This window comes from Elephas maximus, chromosome 10 (assembly GCF_024166365.1).
Source record: "Elephas maximus indicus isolate mEleMax1 chromosome 10, mEleMax1 primary haplotype, whole genome shotgun sequence".
Taxonomy (NCBI): Eukaryota; Metazoa; Chordata; class Mammalia; order Proboscidea; family Elephantidae; genus Elephas; species Elephas maximus.
This window is the reverse complement of record NC_064828.1, coordinates 65,346,813-65,366,097: the sequence shown is the minus strand read 5'-3', so window position 1 is coordinate 65,366,097 and position 19,285 is coordinate 65,346,813. Positions and strand designations below refer to the sequence as shown.

The 19,285-nt window shown below is 36.6% G+C and overlaps 1 protein-coding gene across 7 annotated transcripts in view; it reads left to right on the top strand.

Annotated features, from left to right (window-relative positions):
• Nucleotides 1–19,285, top strand: part of DDHD1 (DDHD domain containing 1) — a 98,327-nt gene that overhangs the window by 62,918 nt on the left and 16,124 nt on the right. For all 7 annotated transcript variants that reach the window (XM_049897800.1, XM_049897797.1, XM_049897799.1 and 4 more), the window contains 3 exons: nucleotides 7,768–8,030; nucleotides 9,273–9,348; nucleotides 17,473–17,622. In XM_049897800.1, the coding sequence (XP_049753757.1) occupies nucleotides 7,768–8,030; nucleotides 9,273–9,348; nucleotides 17,473–17,622 (489 nt within the window). The remainder of the gene's footprint in view (nucleotides 1–7,767; nucleotides 8,031–9,272; nucleotides 9,349–17,472; nucleotides 17,623–19,285) is intronic.

Here is a 19,285-nt window from a genome sequence, read left to right as displayed (position 1 = left end):
GATAATTGTTGCCACTCCTGCTCTCTTTTGGTTACTGTTTGCTTTATATATTTTTTCCATTCTTTGATTTTTAGCTTATTTTTGTCTAAGGTGTGTCTCTTGTAGGCAACATACTGTTGGGTCATGTTTTTTTATCCATTCTGCCACTCTCTGTCTCTTGACTGGTACATTTAAACCATTTACAGTCATGTGATTATCAACAGGTACGAATTTACAGCTACCATTTTGCTAGGCTTTTATTTGTTTTGTTTTGTTTTTTGATGGTGTTAACAGTTTCTTTGTTCCACTTAATTTTCTGTGCTGGGTTCTTTTTGTTTATGGATTTTCTTTTCATATCCTTCATTGTTGTTGATTTTGTGTTTACTGAGTCTTTTTGATTTTCTTCTGTATTTTGGTGAGTTTTAAACTTAGAAAGATAAAGTAAATTTCCAAATAACCACAAAGAAAATTTAAAAACCTTTTTTTAATTTTCTTTATGATTATTCTGAAATTTACTTTCATCTTCCTACGTTTAAAACAGTCTGTTGTATCTTGATACCGCCTTGACTTTCTCTCCATATGGAAGTCCTATGTCTACAGCATTTATTCCCCTTTTTTGTTTTGAAGTTGTCATTGCTTACAGATTGACATCTCTGGTTCCCTGTTTTCAGTTTTATTTTTCTTTAGAGAACTCTTTATCTGGGTTGCCATCTGGGTGATAGTCATGTGTCTTAATCTCAGGTTGTTGTCTAATGTCATTGGTTCTCTGTCCGAAGGGCTCCCTTTAATATTTTTTGTAAGTTTGATCTGGTTTTTACAAATTCCTTTAATTTCTGTTTTTCTGGGAATGTCCTAGTTTTACCATCATATTTGAAAGACAGTTTTACTGGATATACGACTCTTAGTTAGCAGTTGTTTTCTTTCAAAGTTTTATATATGTCATATCATTGCCTTCTTGCCTGGAAAACAATACAAGAACAAAATATCAAATAAACAGATAATTAGAAACCATACAAAAACAACCAGAAATCCAGAAGATTAACAATAAAATATCAGAAATAGATAACTCAGCACTTAATCTTATTGGTGCACCTTTGTGGGTTATATTTTGCTTTTTACAACCTGCTCTCAGAATTTTTTATTTGTCTTTGGTTTCGGAAGGTTTGATTATGATATGTCTTGGTGTCTTTCTTTTGAGGTGACTATCCTGGGTGAGGTTGTTGAGCTTCTTGGATGGAAACTTTGTCTTTCATGATATTAGGGAAGTTTTCTTCCAGTAAATCTTCAAAAATTCAGTCTGTGCTTTTTTTTCTCCTCCTCTTCTGGAATTCCTATTATGTGTAAATTGTTCCTCTTGATAATGTCTCACATAACTCTAGGCTTATTTTACTTTTCTGCAGTCTTTTTTCTGATTGTTCCTCAAACAAATTAATATCAAGAGATCTGTCCTCTATTTCACTGTTTCTTTATTCTGTTGATTCAGTTCTACTTCTGTGTCCTTCCACTGAGTTATCTATTTCTGATATTTTATTGTTAATCTTCTGGATTTCTGGTTGTTTTTGTATGGTTTCTAATTATCTGTTTATTTGATATTTTGTTCTTGTATTGTTTTCCAGAATTCTTCTAGGATTTTATCTGTGTTTTCCTTGATCTCTTTGAGGATTCTATATATAAGTCTTTTGAATTCCTTATCAAGTAGTTCCATTACCATTTCTTCAAATAAAGGCTTTCTGCCTCTTTAATTTGCTCATTTGTTTGAATTATCTTATCCCGTTTCTTCATATGATTTGTTATTGTGTGCTGTCTCTGAGGCATTAAGGTGTTTATTTCTTTATTTATGTATTTCTTTACTGATTGTATGTATGTCTTGTGCTGATTTATTTTTTATTAATTTTGTTTGTTTTGATGTATCTGGAGCTTTGTTTCTTCTCTTTCTCTTTAGAATGTATTTCTTCTTTTATAATATTTTAATTGTTATTATTTTGTGATTCTGGTCTATGTGTGATTTTGGTGGTGTCTGTTGGCTGAGCGTGATTTCCTCTTATTAGTGGATATGGTAGGTCACACCCACGTGCAAGTCCTCTGTGGTTAGGCTGTATGTCTTCCCTTACTGGATTAAGTGGAAAGGGAGAGCAGGTTCTTTCCCTGATATTGGATGACAAGTCAGGGTCCTCAACAGCCCTTGTGGGACCGTGGATTCTTTCCAGGTTGGTGCTAGTAGTTAGTGTGTTCTCTGGCAGTCAAAGCGGGATGTCTCTGTATCTGTTGTGAGGGAGTGCTACCCAGATGGACAGGGTAGGCCCGCTGTGCGTGCATGAATTGGCATCTTAGTAGGTGGTGGGGACCACGGAACAGATATTGTTGTTGGTGGGTAGTTCTGTCCTTATTTTCTGGCTTTCTCCTGCTCTGTGGTCACCAAGATCCCTAGGGGTCTCATCTGCCTTCTGGCACCTTCCCTCCTGAGACCCAGTTCATGTTCTGTTCACCTTGCTTCACTCTGCATTTGTCTACTCGTTATGTCTGTCTCCTATTGGGGATTCTCTGAAGTTGCCTTCTGTGCTCCTCACCTGGAAACGCTGCTTGCTTTGTCTTAAGATGGCCACGCTGCAGCAGGCCAGCTGGCAGGATGCCTACAGTCTGTAAGTCATTGTTCACAGTTTTCTTTCAGTTTTCTCCTTCCCTTCGGTGTTTAATTCTTCATCCATCTATTTGCTGTTCTGGTTTCCCAGATTGTCATCTGTATCTGTTTCACTTGGTTTCTAGGCTCCTATTTTTTTTTTTTTTTTTTTTACTGTAGGACAATAGCATGGTGTGTGTGACGAAGCTGTCATCTTGGGCCGTCTTCCCTTATGTCTTCTTTTGATCCTTCCTGCATCATTCAATTTTTTATCCATAAAACCTGTGAAAACCAAACCTGTTGCCATTGACTCGATTCCACATCATAGCAGCCCTATAGGACAGAGTAGAACTTCCCCGTAGGGTTTCCAAGAAGCAGCCGATAGATTCAAACTGCTGACCTTTCAGTTAGCAGCCGAGCTCTTAACCATTGTGCAACCAGGGTTCCTTTTTTTTTTTGGCCCATAGAATCCTTTAGTATTGCAACTCAAGGCTTGAATTTTTTCTTCAGTTCGAGAAATGCTAAGCATACTCTTCCCTTTCGGTTTTCTAATTCCAGCTCTTTGCACATTTCATTATAATACTTTACTTTGTCTCCTCAAGCCGCCTTTCGAAATCTTCTGTTCAGCTCTTTTACGTCATCATTTCTTCCATTCGCTTTAGCTGTTCTGTGTTCAAGAGCTAGTTTCAGAGTCTCTTCTGAAATCCATTTTTTCTTTCTTTCCTGTCTTTTTTAATAACCTTTTGCTTTCATCATGTATGATGTCTTTGACATCATCCCACAACTCACCTGGTCTTGGATCATTAGTGTTTAGTATGTCAAATCTATTCTTGAGATGCTGTCTAAATTCAGGTGAGATATACTCAAGGTCATACTTTGACTCTCGTGGACTTGTTTTAATTTACTTTAGCTTCTACTTGAACTTGGCATATGAGCATTTGATGGTCCGTTTTGCATTTGGCCCCTGGCCTAGTTCTGGCTGATGATATTTTGTTCCACCATCTCTTTCCACAAATATAGTCAATTTGATTCCCGTGTATTCCATTCAGCAAGGTCCACATGTATAGTCGCTGTTTATGTTGTTGAAAAAAGGTATTTGCAGTGAAGAAGTCATTGGTCTTTCAAAATTCTGTCATGCTATCGCTGGCATCATTTCTGTCACCAAGGCCATATTTTCCAACTACTGATCCTTCTTTGTTTCTATTTTTGGTATTCCAGTCACCAGTAATTATCAATGCATCTTGATTGCATGTTTGATCAATTTCAGACTGCAAGAATTGATTTAAAAAAATCTTCAATTTCATCTTTGGCCTTAGTGGTTGGTGCATAAACTTGAATAATAGTATTAACTGCTGGTCTTCCTTTTAGGTGTATGGATATTATCACTGACAGTGTTATACTTCAGGATAGATCTTGAAATGTTCTTATTGACAGTAAATGCAACACTATTCCTCTTCAATTTGTCATTCCCGGAATAGTAGACCATATGATTGTCTGATTCAAAATGGTCAATACCAGTCCATTTCAGCTCACTAATGTCTAGGATATCAATCTTAATTTCATTTTTGACAACTTCCTATTTTCCTCAATTCAGACTTCATACATTCCATGTTCCAATTATTAACAGTTATTTGCAGTTGTTTCTTATTTTGAGTCATGCCACATCAGCAAATGAAGGTCTTGAAGCTTTGCTCCATCCACACCGTTAAGGCAGACTCTGAGGAGGCAGCTCTTCCCTGGTTGTATTTTGAGTGCCTTCCAACCTCAGGGCTCATATTTTGGCACTTTAACTATGGCAGTGTTCCACTGCTATTCATGAGGTTTATACTGGCCAATTTTTTCAGAAGTAAATTCAGACTGGAAGACTTCTTTCCAGTCTGTAAGCTCTGTTGCAGCCTGTCCACCATGGGTGACCCTGCTGGTATTTGAAATACCAGCGGCATAGCTTCTAGCATCGCAGCAACACGCAAGCCACCACAGTTCAACAAACTGGGAAGTTGTGGTTTGGCCCTTACCAAGCCTGCTGCCATCAAATTGACTCTGACTCAGAGTGACCCTTTAGGACAGAGTAGAACTGACCTATAGAATTTCCAAGGCTATAAATCTTTACGAAAACAGACTGTCACATCTTTCGCAGAGCCACTGGCGCCTTTGAACCACTGACCTTTTGGTTAGCAGTGGTTAGCAGCTGAGCACTTTAACTAGTGCTCCACCAGGCCTCCTGTGTTTGGCCCTTATTTCACTCTAAATAAAGTAACATAAGAGCTTCAAAGAGAGTTGTGCATTTTGTGTATATCCGAACTGTGTTTTCAATGAGTTTTAAAAATGAAAAGTTATAGAGAGAATAGTCATGGTCTCCGCTTGTCATTGTTATTTGAAAATTACTTAATTGGTGTATGTGACAAACTCTCTGAATTACTCTTTATCATTAAAATTTCTGGAAGCAGGTAGAAAGAAAAAGAATTAATTATAGTCCTCACCTATATTTTGTGTTTGGTTTCACCCTTGAAAATGCTGTGTTTTTACCTTGAGTTGATTTTCTTTGGAAATTTTAACCTATGAGCAGTGGCTATCAGAAACAAATTGTTTTGAAAAGCCAGGCTTTCTCTGTCTTAGGGATTTACCTTTGTAAATTTATCTCTGTGTGCTCACCAGACTAATGAAGGATTCAACTTAGTGAGAGACCCTTTCAATTTTTTTAATATGAAGTAGGTTAATCACTGTAGAAGTACTTATTCTTTTCTTACTTTTTTTTTAATTTCTAAATTTTAATTTGGAGAGTTGTTTAAAAAAAAAAAAAGATTGAGTACCTTCTGCCAGAGTACTAAAGTATATACCTTTTGTGGTTCTAGATTTACATGGTATGAGTCTTAAAATCAAGGAGGCCTTCAAAAATAAAAACTGTTCAAAAAGGTTTTTAAAAGAACTTACTTTACCTAAGCACTAGCTTTGTCTTTACCTCCCTTACGGTAGATTGTAGATTAGGAAAGTTGCTAAATTTTAAGGATTAGTTGATAATCTTATCAAAAGCAAGTCCAAAACATTACATCTCCCCTTTAAACAAAGTCATGTAATTTCATGCCATACTGCGCACTCCTTAAACTATATTGACTAGAATTTTACTAAAAACCCATGCCGTCAAAGGTTTTTATGTGCTTTTGCCACTAAAGCAGTTGCTGAAGTGTGGTCCCCAGACCGGTCACATCAGCATCTTCCGGAAACATTAGAAATTCTCAGGCCCCACCCCCAACCAGACCTACTAAATCGAAAACTCTGGGATAGGGCCTTTTTTTACCAGTTGCCATCAAGTTTTTTTTATCAAGTTAATCCTAATGCAAGGCGACCCCATGTGTTTTCAGTGGCTGGTTTTTCAGAAGTAGATCACCAGGCCTTTCTGCCTAGGTGCCTCCAGGTAGACTCGAACCTGAGCACGTTTATTTGCAGCACCCAGGGATGAGATGAGGCCTAGCAATCTGTGTTTAGCAAGTCCTGCAGGTGATTCTTATGCATGCTAAATGTTACAGGACCCTTGCACTTAAGGGATGGGATTCTTTTGCTTTTCCTGGGGAAGAAAATAAAATGTTCAATAAATTTAAAACTTCTGAATTCGTCCCTAGATGAAAAGCAGCTTATCATCCTTCCACGTGCTACTACCCTGTCTTATCCTTCTCTCCCTTCATTGGCTGAATACATTCACTGGCCACGATACATGGTTTCAGTAGCTTTAGACCTCAGTGTTGCATTACAGAGCTCTAAGATGTCAACATAGGGAGCATTATGCCTTTTTTCATGTCATTCCTAACCCTGCCATGAGGAGCTCAAATGATTTTCAGTTTATGTCAGTAGGTTAAAAATGCTCAGTAAAAGCTAATGGAGTCTAGTTGTCTCTTTAGACAAAATAAATTAAAAACTGAAGCAATAGTTAACTAATTTGTATGTCAAAGAAGCAGCTGGCATAGTAAATAAATACTAAAATGAAAAAAGCGAATATCAAGTGTGAAATTTATAAATAGCAATAAGTAATGATAGCAAAAGGAAGGAATTGTTTTAAAACTCAAGACAGGGCTCTGTGGGTTTGAGGAACGAACCTTATTCTTACGCCTTTAATGGAATATTTCAGCAAAACCTGTTAAAGCTACATTTCAAAGAAACCAATTTTATAAATAAAATTACTAAGATCCAACAAAACAAAACAAAACCCACTGCCGTCGAGTCGATTCTGACTCATAGTGACCCTGTAGGACAGAGCAGAACTGCCCCATAGAGTTTCCAAGGAGCCCCTGGCAGATTTGAACTGCCAACCTATTGGTTAGCAGCCATAGCACTTAACCATAAGATACTCTCTTATTATTAAAACCTAAACTTAAAAAAAAAAAAAACCAGCTTTCCAGCCATAGAAAACAACTTTTTTCTCATATCTATAATGCCAACTTGATGAGATTTTAGAATATCAAGTAGGTCAACATTAGGTTTTTTTTCAATCATACAATGGCCTTTCGTTATTGTCGTAATACGTTATATAGATATAGAGATATGCATGTGTGATAGTACAATTGTTATCATTAAACATTCTTTTTCTAAAATTTACTATGGTTTAAAAACCAAAAGATAAAAAAATTTTGAGTTACATATTGGTAAGATGCAATAAAGAAGACATTTTCAGAACACACTGGAAATCTTACTGAAATATTCAATATTAACCTGTGAAACTGGTGGCTCATATAGGGCTGTGCAAGGATCTACATGGGTAACATCTGCCAGTATTCTTTTAGTGATGATTTGGATTATAATATATAAACTCATTCCCATCAAGCCTATTCTGACTCATAGCAACCCTATAAGACAGAGTAGAACTGCCCCATAGGGTTTCCAAGGCAGTAGTCCTTATGGAAGCAGACTGTACCTTTTTCTCCAGTGGAGTGGCTGGTGGGTTTGAACTACTGACCTTTTGGTTTAGCAGCTGAATGCCTAACCACTGTGCCACCAGGGCTCATTAATATTATGTATACCTTACTTCATTCTTGTGAGGTGTTAAGGCACGCAAGTTAATGTTAATAACCTAGGTATATTAGGTCAGTAATGTCTGTTTTTCTTTCTTAATGTATTTGAGTTTAGAAATGTTTGTAGCAGTCAGTGATAACTCTAATATGATGTTTTCTTATTTCAAACAGCTAGTTAAAGGCCTTCAGCAAGAGCTGAATCGATTATATTCCCTTTTCTGTTCTCGGAATCCAGACTTTGAAGAAAAAGGGGGTAAAGTCTCAATAGTGTCACATTCCTTGGGATGTGTAATCACTTATGACATAATGACTGGCTGGAATCCAGTTCGACTCTATGAACAGTTGCTGCAGAAAGAAGAAGAGTTGCCTGATGAACAATGGATGAGCTATGAAAAACGACATCTTCTTGATGAGCTCTATATAACAAAACGACGGTAAGATATGCAGTGCTCTAAAAAGAATGAAAAATGTCCTCATGGACTTCTAAAGGGGAAACTTAAGATTTCCATGATAAAAAATACATATATTGTTCAGAGTGCAATAGATAACGCATCCAGTAATCCAGAAAGTATATGTTAATTTTCATGCTAATTACATGTGGTTTTCCTAAATCATAAAATAAATTATTTTGTCATCTTCCTTTTGTAGTTTTACTGATGTTTAGAGGTAGACCACTGCCTTTCTTATTACTCTAAAAATCATTTCAAAACCTTTTTTATTATTCTTGGCAAATATACTTGGTAGATTCTAAAATTATTGGGTCTTTTGGGGACTTGCTGGTACTCTTTAATTCTTTGCTACATTCCTATCTTCACCTATAGTTACGTACCCTGTCTTCTTTGTCCTATCAATAACACAAGTTCATCTGATCAATGCTAATGAAACAGTGAGAAACCACGTATTTGGATAGTTTTGGCATTATATTAAAAAAGCCAGTTAAATTTACTAAATTTTTTACTTTCAGGTAGCCTTGGTTTTGTTTTAGTCTTACAGAAGTTATCTAAGGACTTCATTTAGAATCTTAAGTTCCATAGGCTAGATAAATAAATTTTATAGTGTCAAAATAATTGCTAATTTTGAAAGAAAATGTCATGTTTTCATACTTGGCAAGCCTCAGCAGCATTTTAGATTTATAAAATCCAGTAAAACTTTTTCTTTAAATAGACTTAGGAAATGAACGGTACATTTCTTTTACTTAGTTCTATTGTTTATTTAATGTAAATACAAAAAATTGTGATGGGAGAAAAATTGAAATAACCCATGTGTCATCAGCAGGGAGGGTTGTAAATTATGGTTCATCCATATGATGGACAGTTACACAGCTTTTATAAAGATTGAAGACATAGAATTGTGTGTTTGGTATTAACCATTTGGTGTCTTTTTTTTAAAAGATGTGTAGATTTGTATATGCCTCACATTTTACTAAAGGATCCCCCAAAAAAGCTATGAGTAGGTTTTCTGAGAAGTAGGGATACTTTTAATAATTGTTTTATAAACTTTTATAGGCTTCCTATGCTACAGCAGGTACATTTATCAAATACTGTCAGTGGGGATTATTTATCTGAGAGATGGAATAATGGGTCATCATTTTCTTTATACTTTAGTGAACTAGTGAACATCTAATATTTCTTAAATTATAAATATGTGTGTATATATAATCTCATACCTCTTCGTAGGCTGAGGGAAATAGAAGAACGGCTGCATGGGTTGAAGGCATCATCTATGACACAAACACCTGCCTTAAAATTTAAGGTAAGAGAGTGATGAGATTCTTATTATTTATCTTAATTTTTTTTCTGAGCATCATTTGAAACACATCATTAGAATTCAAATGAAAACTTAATTATTATTCTTTCAAATTAATGTTTATTGAACACATGCTACATGTTGGATGCTACTAGTTTCTGAGTTCTACTGAGAAAAGACTGAACAAAACAGTACCCTAGTTCTCAGGATATATAACTCTATATAACTATGTGTGTTACTTTAACACAGTGTTATGGATACTATTTTCAGTTTACAGAATGAAAAGCAAGCTCTTCCTTTGGTTTACACAAGAGAGGAAGTTTTTAATATTGCCTGGAAAGGTTAACAAAGGAATGGCATTTTGTACTTGATTTCAGTAAGTTGAATATTGCTAAATGGAGAAAAGGAGAAATGCTACATATATATAGCATTTATGTATATAATAAATGGAGCAGCATAAACAAAGGCATGGAGGGATATAACATTATAGCACCTTCAAGAAGCACCAAATAATCTGGGCTAGTGAGAATAGAGAAATAGAGACACATCTAGAAAATATTTTGCATTTAGAATAACAGAACTTAGTGACCAACTCCCCCGTGTGTCTGTCAGTTTGTCATACTGTGGGGGCTTGCATGTTGCTGTGATGCTGGGAGCTATGCCACTGGTATTCAGATACCAGCAGGGTCACCCATGGAGGACAGGTTTCAGCTGAGCTTCCAGACTGAGACAGACTAGGAAAAAGGACCCGGCAGTCTACTTCTGAAAAGCATTAGCCAGTGAAAACCTTATGAATAGCAGCAGAACATTGTCTGATACAGTGCTAGAAGATGAACCCCCCAGGTTGGAAGGCACTCAAAAGAAAACTGGGGAAGAGCTGCCTCCTCAAAGTAGAGTCGATCTTAATGACGTGGATGGAGTCAAGCTTTTGGGACCTTCATTTGCTGATGTGGCATGACTCAAAATGAGAAGAAACAGCTGCAAACATCCATTAATAATCGGAACCTGGAATGTACAAAGTGCGAATCTAGGAAAACTGGAAATCGTCAAAAATGAAATGGGACACAAAAACATTGATATCCTAGGCATTAGTGAGCTGAAATGGACTGGTATTGGCCATTTTGAATCGGACAATCATATAGTCTACTATGCTGGGAATGACAACTCGAAGAGGAATGGTGTTGCATTCATCGTCAAAAAGAACATTTCAAGATCTATCCTTAAGTACAGTGCTGTCAGTGATAGGATGATATCCATACACCTACAAGGAAGACCAGTTAATACGACTATTATTCAAATTTACGCACCAACCACTAGGGCCAAAGATGAAGAAATAGAAGATTTTTATTAGCTGCTGCAGTCTGAAATTGATCGAACATGTAGTCAAGATGCATTGATAATTACTGGCAATTGGAATGTGAAAGTTGGAAACAAAGAAGAAGGATCAGTAGTTGGAAAATATGGCCTTGGTGATAGAAACAATGCCAGAGAGTGAATGATAGAATTTGGCAAGACCGACAACTTCTTCATCACAAATACCTTCTTTCACCAACATAAACGGCAACTGTACACATGGACCTCGCCAGAGGGAACACACAGAAATCAAATTGACTACATCTGTGGTAAGAGATGATGGAAAAGTTCAGTATCATCAGTCAGAACAAGGCCAGGGGGCGGCTGTGGAACAGACCATCAATTGCTCATATGCAAGTTCAAGCTGAAACTGAAGAAAATCAGAGCAAGTCCACGAGAGCCAAAGTATGACCTTGAGTATATCCCACCTGAATCTAGAGACCATCTCAAGAATAGATTTGACGCATTGAACACTGGTGAGTGAAGACCAGACTAGTTGTGGAAAGACATCATCCATGAAGAAAGCAAGAGGCCACTGAAAAGACAGGAAAGAAAGAGAAGACCGAGATGGATGTCAGAGCAGACTCTAAACTTGCTCTCGAACATTAAGCAGCTAAAGCAAAAGGAAGAATTGATGAAGTAAAAGAACTGAAGATTTCAAAGGTTGTCTCAAGAAGATGAAGTATTATAATGACATGTGCAAAGAGCTGGAAATGGAAAACCAAAAGGGAAGAATGCGCTCGGCGTTTCTCAAGCTGAAAGAACTGAAGAAAAAATTCAAGCCCCGAGTTGCAATAGTGAAGGATTCTATGGGGAAAATATTAAACAACACAGGAAGCATCAAAAGAAGATGGAAGGAATGCACAAAGTCATTATACCAAAAAGAATTAGTCAATGTTCAACCATTTCAAGAGGTGGCATATAATCAGGAACCGATGGTACTGAAGGAAGAAGTCCAAGCAGCTCTGAAGGCATTGGCAAAAAACAAGGCTTCAGGAATTGATGGAATATCAATTGAGATGTTTCAACAAACAGATGCAGTGCTGTAGGTGCTCACTCATCTATGCCAAGAAATATGGAAGACAGCCTCCTGGCCAACTGACTGGAAAAGATCCATATTTATGCCTATCCCCAAGAAAGGTGATCTAACCAAATTTGGAAATTATAGAACAATATCATGAATATCACACGCAAGCAAAATTCTGCTGAAGCTCATTCAAAAACAGCTGCAGCAGTAGATCGACAGGGAACTGCCAGAAATTCAGGCCAGTTTCAGAAGAGGACTTGGAAGCAGGGATATCACTGCTGATGTCAGAGCGATCCTGGCTGAGAGCAGAGAATACCATAAGGATGTTTACCTGTGTTTTATTGACTATGCAAAGGCATTCGACTGTGTGGGTCATAACAAATTATGGATAACATTGCAAAGAATGGGAGTTCCAGAAGACTTAATTGTGCTCCTGAAGAACCTTTACATAGATCAAGAGGCAGTTGTTTGGACAGAACAAGGGGATACTCATTGGTTTATAGTCAGGAAAGGTGTGCCTCAGGGTTGTATTCTTTCACCATACCTATTCAATCTGTATGCTGATCAAATAATACGAAAAGCTGGACTATATGAAGAAGAACGCGGCATCAGGATTGGAGAAAGACTCATTAATAACCTGCGTTATGCAGATGACACAACCTTGCTTGCTGAAAGTGAAGAGGACTTGAACCACTTACTGATGAAGATCAAAGACCACAGCCTTCAGTATGGATTGCACCTCAACATAAAGAAAACAAAAATCCTCACAAGTGGACCAGTGAGCAACGTCACGATAAATGGAGAAAAGATTGAAGTTAACAAGGATTTCATTTTCCTTGGATCCACAATCAACAGCCATGGAAGCAGCAGTCAAGAAATCAAAAGAGGCATTGCACTGGGTAAATCTGCTGCAAAAAAAAAAAAATAAAGTGTTGAAGAGCAAAGATGTCACCTTGAAGACTAAGGTAAGGCATGGTATTTTCAATCACGTCATATGCATGTAAAAGCTGGACAATGAATAAGGAAGACCGAAGAAGAATTGATGCCTTTGAATTGTGTTGGCGAAGAATATTGAATATACCATGGACTGCCAAAAGAACGAACAAATCTGTCTTAGAAGAAGTATAGCCAGAATGCTCCTTAGAGGCAAGGATGGCGAGACTGCGTCTTAAATACTTTGGACATGTTGTCAGGAGGGATCAGCCCCTGGAGAAGGACATCATGCTTGGCAGAGTACAGGGTCAGCAGAAAAGAGGAAGACCCTCAACAAGATGGATTGACACAGCGGCTACAACAATGAGCTCAAGCATAACAACGATTGTAAGGATGGCTCAGGACCGGGCAGTGTTTCGTTCTGTTGTGCATGGAGTTAGTTGCTATGAGTTGAAACCGACTCGACGGCACCTAACAACAACAACAACAAGTGACCAACTGGTTGTATGTGGTGAGAAAATTAAATGGAATTATAACTCCAGGGGTGGAAAGTTGGCATTTCAAGCAATGAGAAGTACATGACACAAGCACAAAGCAGAGGATGCACATGGTCAGTTTGGAGCAGAGCAAGCAAACCGGTTTGGCTAGAATATATAGGACTCAGGGCAGGGTAACTGGGGGGAGAGCAGAAATAGCTAGAAATAGGGCACTTCTATTTGATTTTGAGCAGCTTTTTAGGTTGTTGAGTTTCAGAATAACTTTTTGAAAGCAGGGGCTTAAAAGGATAAAATCTGGCAGAGAGATGTCAACATTGACTAGACTAGTGAAAAGGATGCTGAATAGCTGAATAACAGTTAACTTGTTTACACTATTAAGTGTAAGATGTTATAAATTTAATACTCACTTCCTGTTGACTATATGCTCTCCTTGGAAACTCTATAGGGCAGTTCTACTATGTCGTATAGGGTTGCTACGAGTAGGAATTGACTCAGTGACAATGGGTATATGCTAATGTCTAATGTGTTATATATTACTATTTCTTGAAATCTCTTTTATCATAAGAATTTAACATACAGGTTAAGAAGTAGTATGATGCAAATTTTTTTTTTTTGAACACTGAGAATTTTTCTACTGAATCTGTCCCCACGACTTATAAGCTTTTTTTTTTTTTTTCCTAAACTTACACATTTAACAGCCATGCAGTAAAGTTATACCATACATTAAAGAGCCATAAGAGATAAGGGTATGTTCTTTCAGATCATCGCAGCCTGGAATTTTAGATGCATTTCTATCACCATTACTATATATAATCAATGTTGAACTTACAGAATTGATCTGGTACAAAAAGTGAACCCTTCTATTTTACGTTTTGGATTTTATTACTGGTGAGTTAGGAATGATCTGTTAAGTATATTAAAACCCAGTGCCCGGTGCCTATTAGGACCTAAAAATCCAGTATCACATCACTACAGCTTATGCCCTATAATTCTGTATTCTTCTGATACATAGTCAGGTATAGTTTAATATAGGGTTTTTTAAGTGTTATTTAATTAGAGAAAAAATTTAAAAAGGAATATCTGATGAATTGACAAATTAATATTTAGGACTCCAGGGTTCTAAAAGGAACAAAAGTCTTTCCATGCCTGTTAACCAACAGATGGGCTTATGTGCAGAGTACAGGTGTTAGATCTGTCACAGTTGACCCTTTAACTTAAAAAAGAGAGAGAGAGAGAAATGTTGACAAACAATGATCTGGAGAATAGAAAACTTGCTTTCTGATCATGAGACTTTGCCACTAATTGGTTATAGAACGTTAGCCAAATCATTTAACATTTCTGAACTCATATGTTTACTCATCTCTGAGCAAGAGGGTTAGGCTAAATGTTTAAAGATCTTTTACCTTTGAAAGTCTTCAGATTTAGATATCACTAAAGCAGTCATTAGCCTTTTCTGAGACTGAATAATTTCCTTGTGTGTTCATCAAACTGCAGTCCTATCATCATAAACAAAAGAAGGAAAGTTGTTTATTCCATGGGTTTAACAATTTAACATACATTTTTAGAGTACCTGGCCAATGCATAAAGCATTTTCGTAGGTAGGGAGGGAGGGAGAGAGAGAGGATGTGTGCATTCTCACACATATGTGTGTAGCAAGCAGAAATAATTTACATAGCTTTCTCCTCTAAACTATTTCGGTATCTTTCTCTAGCCTCTATTCTTTCCTGCCATATGCCTTTCAGAAATCTGTGATTTCATCTGTGCCCTTACCTGTTATTCCAAAATCAAGCTAAAACAATTTACGTAGCTTTTTCCCCATCTCAGCTATTTCTGTATCTTTTTCTATCCTGTATTCTTTCTTCTCTTTACAGATTTCAGAAATCTGTGCTTTGATCTGTGCCCTTATCTGTTATTCCAAATGCTTTTTCTTATATTTTTGTTTTTTTTTAACATCAATTCATTTTCTTCAGTCTTCAAACATGTTGAAGTCACCTAATCCTTACCCCCCCAAAAAAAATTTTTTTTCCTCAAACCTTCTTTAACATAAAGGGTACCATCTCAAAATGGAAAAAACAAAAACGTGTACTCATTTTGAAAAAAGGAAAAAATGACTCCGGGGACATTGTGGGGAAGGGATTTAAAGGTATACAAAATAGGATGTAAGACTACACACTGATTAGAATAGCTAAAATCCAAAACACTGGCACCCCCAGATACTGGTGAGGTTGTGAGAGCAGCAGGAACTCTCATTCATTACTGGTAGGAATGCCAAATTGTATAGCCACTTTGGGAGACATTCTGGCAGTTTTTTACAAGACTAAACATAGGCTTACCATATAATCCAGCAATCATGCTCCTAGGTTATTTACCCAAACAAGTTGAGAACATATGTCGACATAAAAATCTGCACACGAATGTTTATAGCAGGTTTATTCATAATTTCCAAAAATGGGAAGCAACCAACATGTCCTCGAATAAGTAAATGAAATAAACTGTGGTACATCCATTACAATGGAGTATTGTTGAGCTATAAAAAGAAATGAGCTAGCAAGCTACAAAAATACATAAAAAGAAGAATACATGGAGGAACCTTAAATGCATAAAGCTGAGTGAAAGAAGCCAGTCTGAAAAAGCTACATACTGCATGATTTCAACTATGTGACATTCTGGGAAAAAAAAAAAAAAAACAGTAAAAAGATAAGTGATTGCCAGGGATTCAGGGAAGGGTTGCCGTTGACGTCCATGATAAAAATACTATCCAGGTCCTCTTTCTCCTTTTACTCTCTTGTAGCTCCACATCCTTCACCTGTTTTTTAAATGATGAAACATCCTTCATAGCTCTATCTAAAATTATCCTCTTACTCTCCTAGGTAATCTCACCCATTCTCTTGGTTTTACATGTCACTTCTATGATGGTGACATGTGGACTTAGATGGTGACACGTCCAATTCTATATCTTTTGACCTAAATTTTCAGCTACATATTAGATGTTAAAACTCAGTGTGAGCAAAACAAGATTTACCTAGAGTTTCCTGTTAGAAGTAATGGAACCACTGCCCTTCTAGTCAGCTAGACACAAATCTTATGAATTGTTTCTGATGCATTCGTCATCTCCACCTCCATTCAATCATGTTGATTCTACCCTATCCTTTCACATTTTTATTTCTTAATGGAACAGCTTGCCCTGCCCTGGTTCAGATTATCTCTGCCCTAAACTCTTTCAGTGGAGTTCCTGGCATAAAGAGTTGAGTGCTCAACTATTAGCCAAAAGATTGGCAATTTGAACCCACCCAGAGGTGCTTCAGAAGACAGGCCTGGTGATGGGCTTCCTAAAGGTCACAGCCTTAAAAGACCTGTGGAGCAGACTACTCTGCACACAGAGCGCAGTTCTGCTCTGCAGCACAGGGCCATCATGAGTCAGAATCAACTCCACAGCAACTAACAACAAACTCAGCAGTTCCTAATTTGTCTCTACGTCACCAGGTTCTCAATGTTCCAATTGGTCTACACAATATTACCAGGTTTAACATCCTCAAACATAGATCAAATCCTGTTGTCCTTCACTGCCTATAAAATAAAGGCCAGCTTTCTCAGTCACACAGTTAGGGGTCTATACATTCTCATTCCAGGCTACATTTTCACCATACACAATTTTTCAGCCATATCAGACTATTTCTTTTCTCTAAACTAAGCCACGTTCTTTTCTGCCTCTGCTTTAGTTTTAGTTCATGTGTTTTTATCAGTCTGGAATGTCACCTTTCCAGCCCCAATGCCCCAACCCCGACTGTGGAAATTGTTTTCATCTTTTGCCAGTGCAAATGCTACCTCCTCTGTAAAGCCCACAGAGTCGAAATTATTCCTTTCTCCGCTGTCTTATTGCACTCTTTCCCTCTAGTATGTACTTATTTTATTCTGCCACCCCCACTGCAAAAGTCTCTGCCTTATTGGTCTTTATATTCTTCACAGCACCTAGCGTATTACTTTACACAAAATAGTAGCTTAATAAACCCTCGATCAGTATAAGTAAACATGTACACACAATGAAATGATCTTTCTTCTCCTTATCCTCCTCCTCATCTCATTCTTCATAGTGTGACTAGATTTAAAGATAAGGACATTGCTCCTGAAAATAGTTTGTTTCAGAATGTTTAATGGTTAATGTAGTTAGCAAATAATTTAGATATACCATGTGGACAAAGCTATTATTTGGAGATAATTTTGTTATTTGTATTTTACCATAGATTGCATTGTGCCCAAAATCTTTGTAAGATGACACTTAACCTTTTTTATAATTTAGGATGACTGACTTTATCGTTTTAGGTTGAAAATTTCTTCTGTATGGGATCTCCACTAGCAGTTTTTTTGGCATTGCGTGGCATCCGCCCAGGGAACACTGGAAGTCAAGACCATATTTTGCCCAGAGAGATTTGTAACCGGTTACTAAATATTTTTCATCCAACAGATCCAGTGGTGAGTTGCAAATATAGACATTTTTTGCTCGATATTAAATTGCTCCTAAAAGAATCTGTAAAAAATGTTGAAAGATACCAGTGAATTAATGAGAAATATTTCATTTATCTACTTTTATTTGAAAAAGTTTATATTCTTAAAACATTTGTGTTTTGGTTAATTTAGGGCTCTTGCATTAAATTAGAAAAATCTAGAACAAAATTCTAACTCACGAAAAAGACCAGGCTTACTGGCCTGACAAAGGCTGGAGAAACCCTGAGAGTATGGCCCTCAGATACCCTTTTAGCTCAGTAATAAAGTCACTCCTGATGTTTACCCTTCAGCCAAAGATAAGACAGGCCCATAAACAAAACGAGACTAAAGGGGCACACCAACGAAGGGGCAAGGACTAGAAGACAGGAGGGGACAGGAAAGCTGGTAATAGGAACCCAAGGTTGAGAAGTGAGAGTGCTGACATGTCGTGGGGTTGTTAACCAGTGTCTTAAAGCAGTATATGTACTGTTTAATGAGAAACTAGTTTGTTCTGTAACCCTTCATCTAAAGTACAATAAAACACACATACACAAATGATCTGTTTATGTTGTATTTGCAATGTAAGAGCGTAATGTAAAAATATTATCTTTGGAAATTAATACAAGGGACTAGTGTCTGTTTGACTTTTAAGCTTTAACCAATTATAATACCAGTAACCTAGCAACCATAAATTTTAAAAATTCCACTTTAAATTCTTTTCTTTAAAGCATGGTACAATATTGAAATGTGTTTGATAGATCCTCTTGGAAATTAAAATACTCAAATATTGCAACTGTGTATTTTGGCATGGGGAAGTTTTTAAATTTTGTGTATTTATATTTTCGGCACTAGGTTTTTTTTTTAATGTTTATGCAATAAATAATTTTTTTTTTAACATAAGCACTCCAGAGATTTTGCATCCAGTTAAACAGTTGAATGCCAAATAAGATTTTTAGATAAGAAAAATGCATTCTTAAATCCTTTTCAGAATAAGACTGGGTATAGCTAAATACTAAAACTAATTTAAACAGCATTCATTCTGAGATAAGGGATCTTCTGCTAGTACCAAGTAAATATAACATTGAATAAACACTAGAATTTTAGAAAATTTCCCGTTTGTTAAAGAATAAAAATTGCTATATTTAACAAATAACTGGGAATCTAATATTAGATTCAAATACAGACTATATGATCTTAGTCATTTCTGAGACTTTATTATCTATATGATGCAGATGACAATGTTTTATGTCGCAGTCATTAAGATTAAGTAAAATACACATGAAAGCAACTCAGCTGTAGTATAAGCATTTCATTAATATACATTTCATTTTACTCATCCTTATAACTTGAAGGTGAACTTGGGTTTTTGGGATGAATGCTCAGCTTTCAGTGAATACCCCATCCTTTATATCTTAACCTTTACTGTATTTTAAAAGAAGGTTCCAAATCACTTTATTATTATAAATTATTTTCATTACTCATTTTGTAGTTTTTCTGTTTTATAGAAAATATTTTAATAACTCTTTTTTTAATACTTTATGTCAGAACTGTGCTAGGCAGTTTTTTACAGACGTTGTCTCTTCTTCCCAACATTCCTTATCTTCTTTCCACAGATAAAGAAAAGGAAACTGAGACCTTGTAACTTGACAAG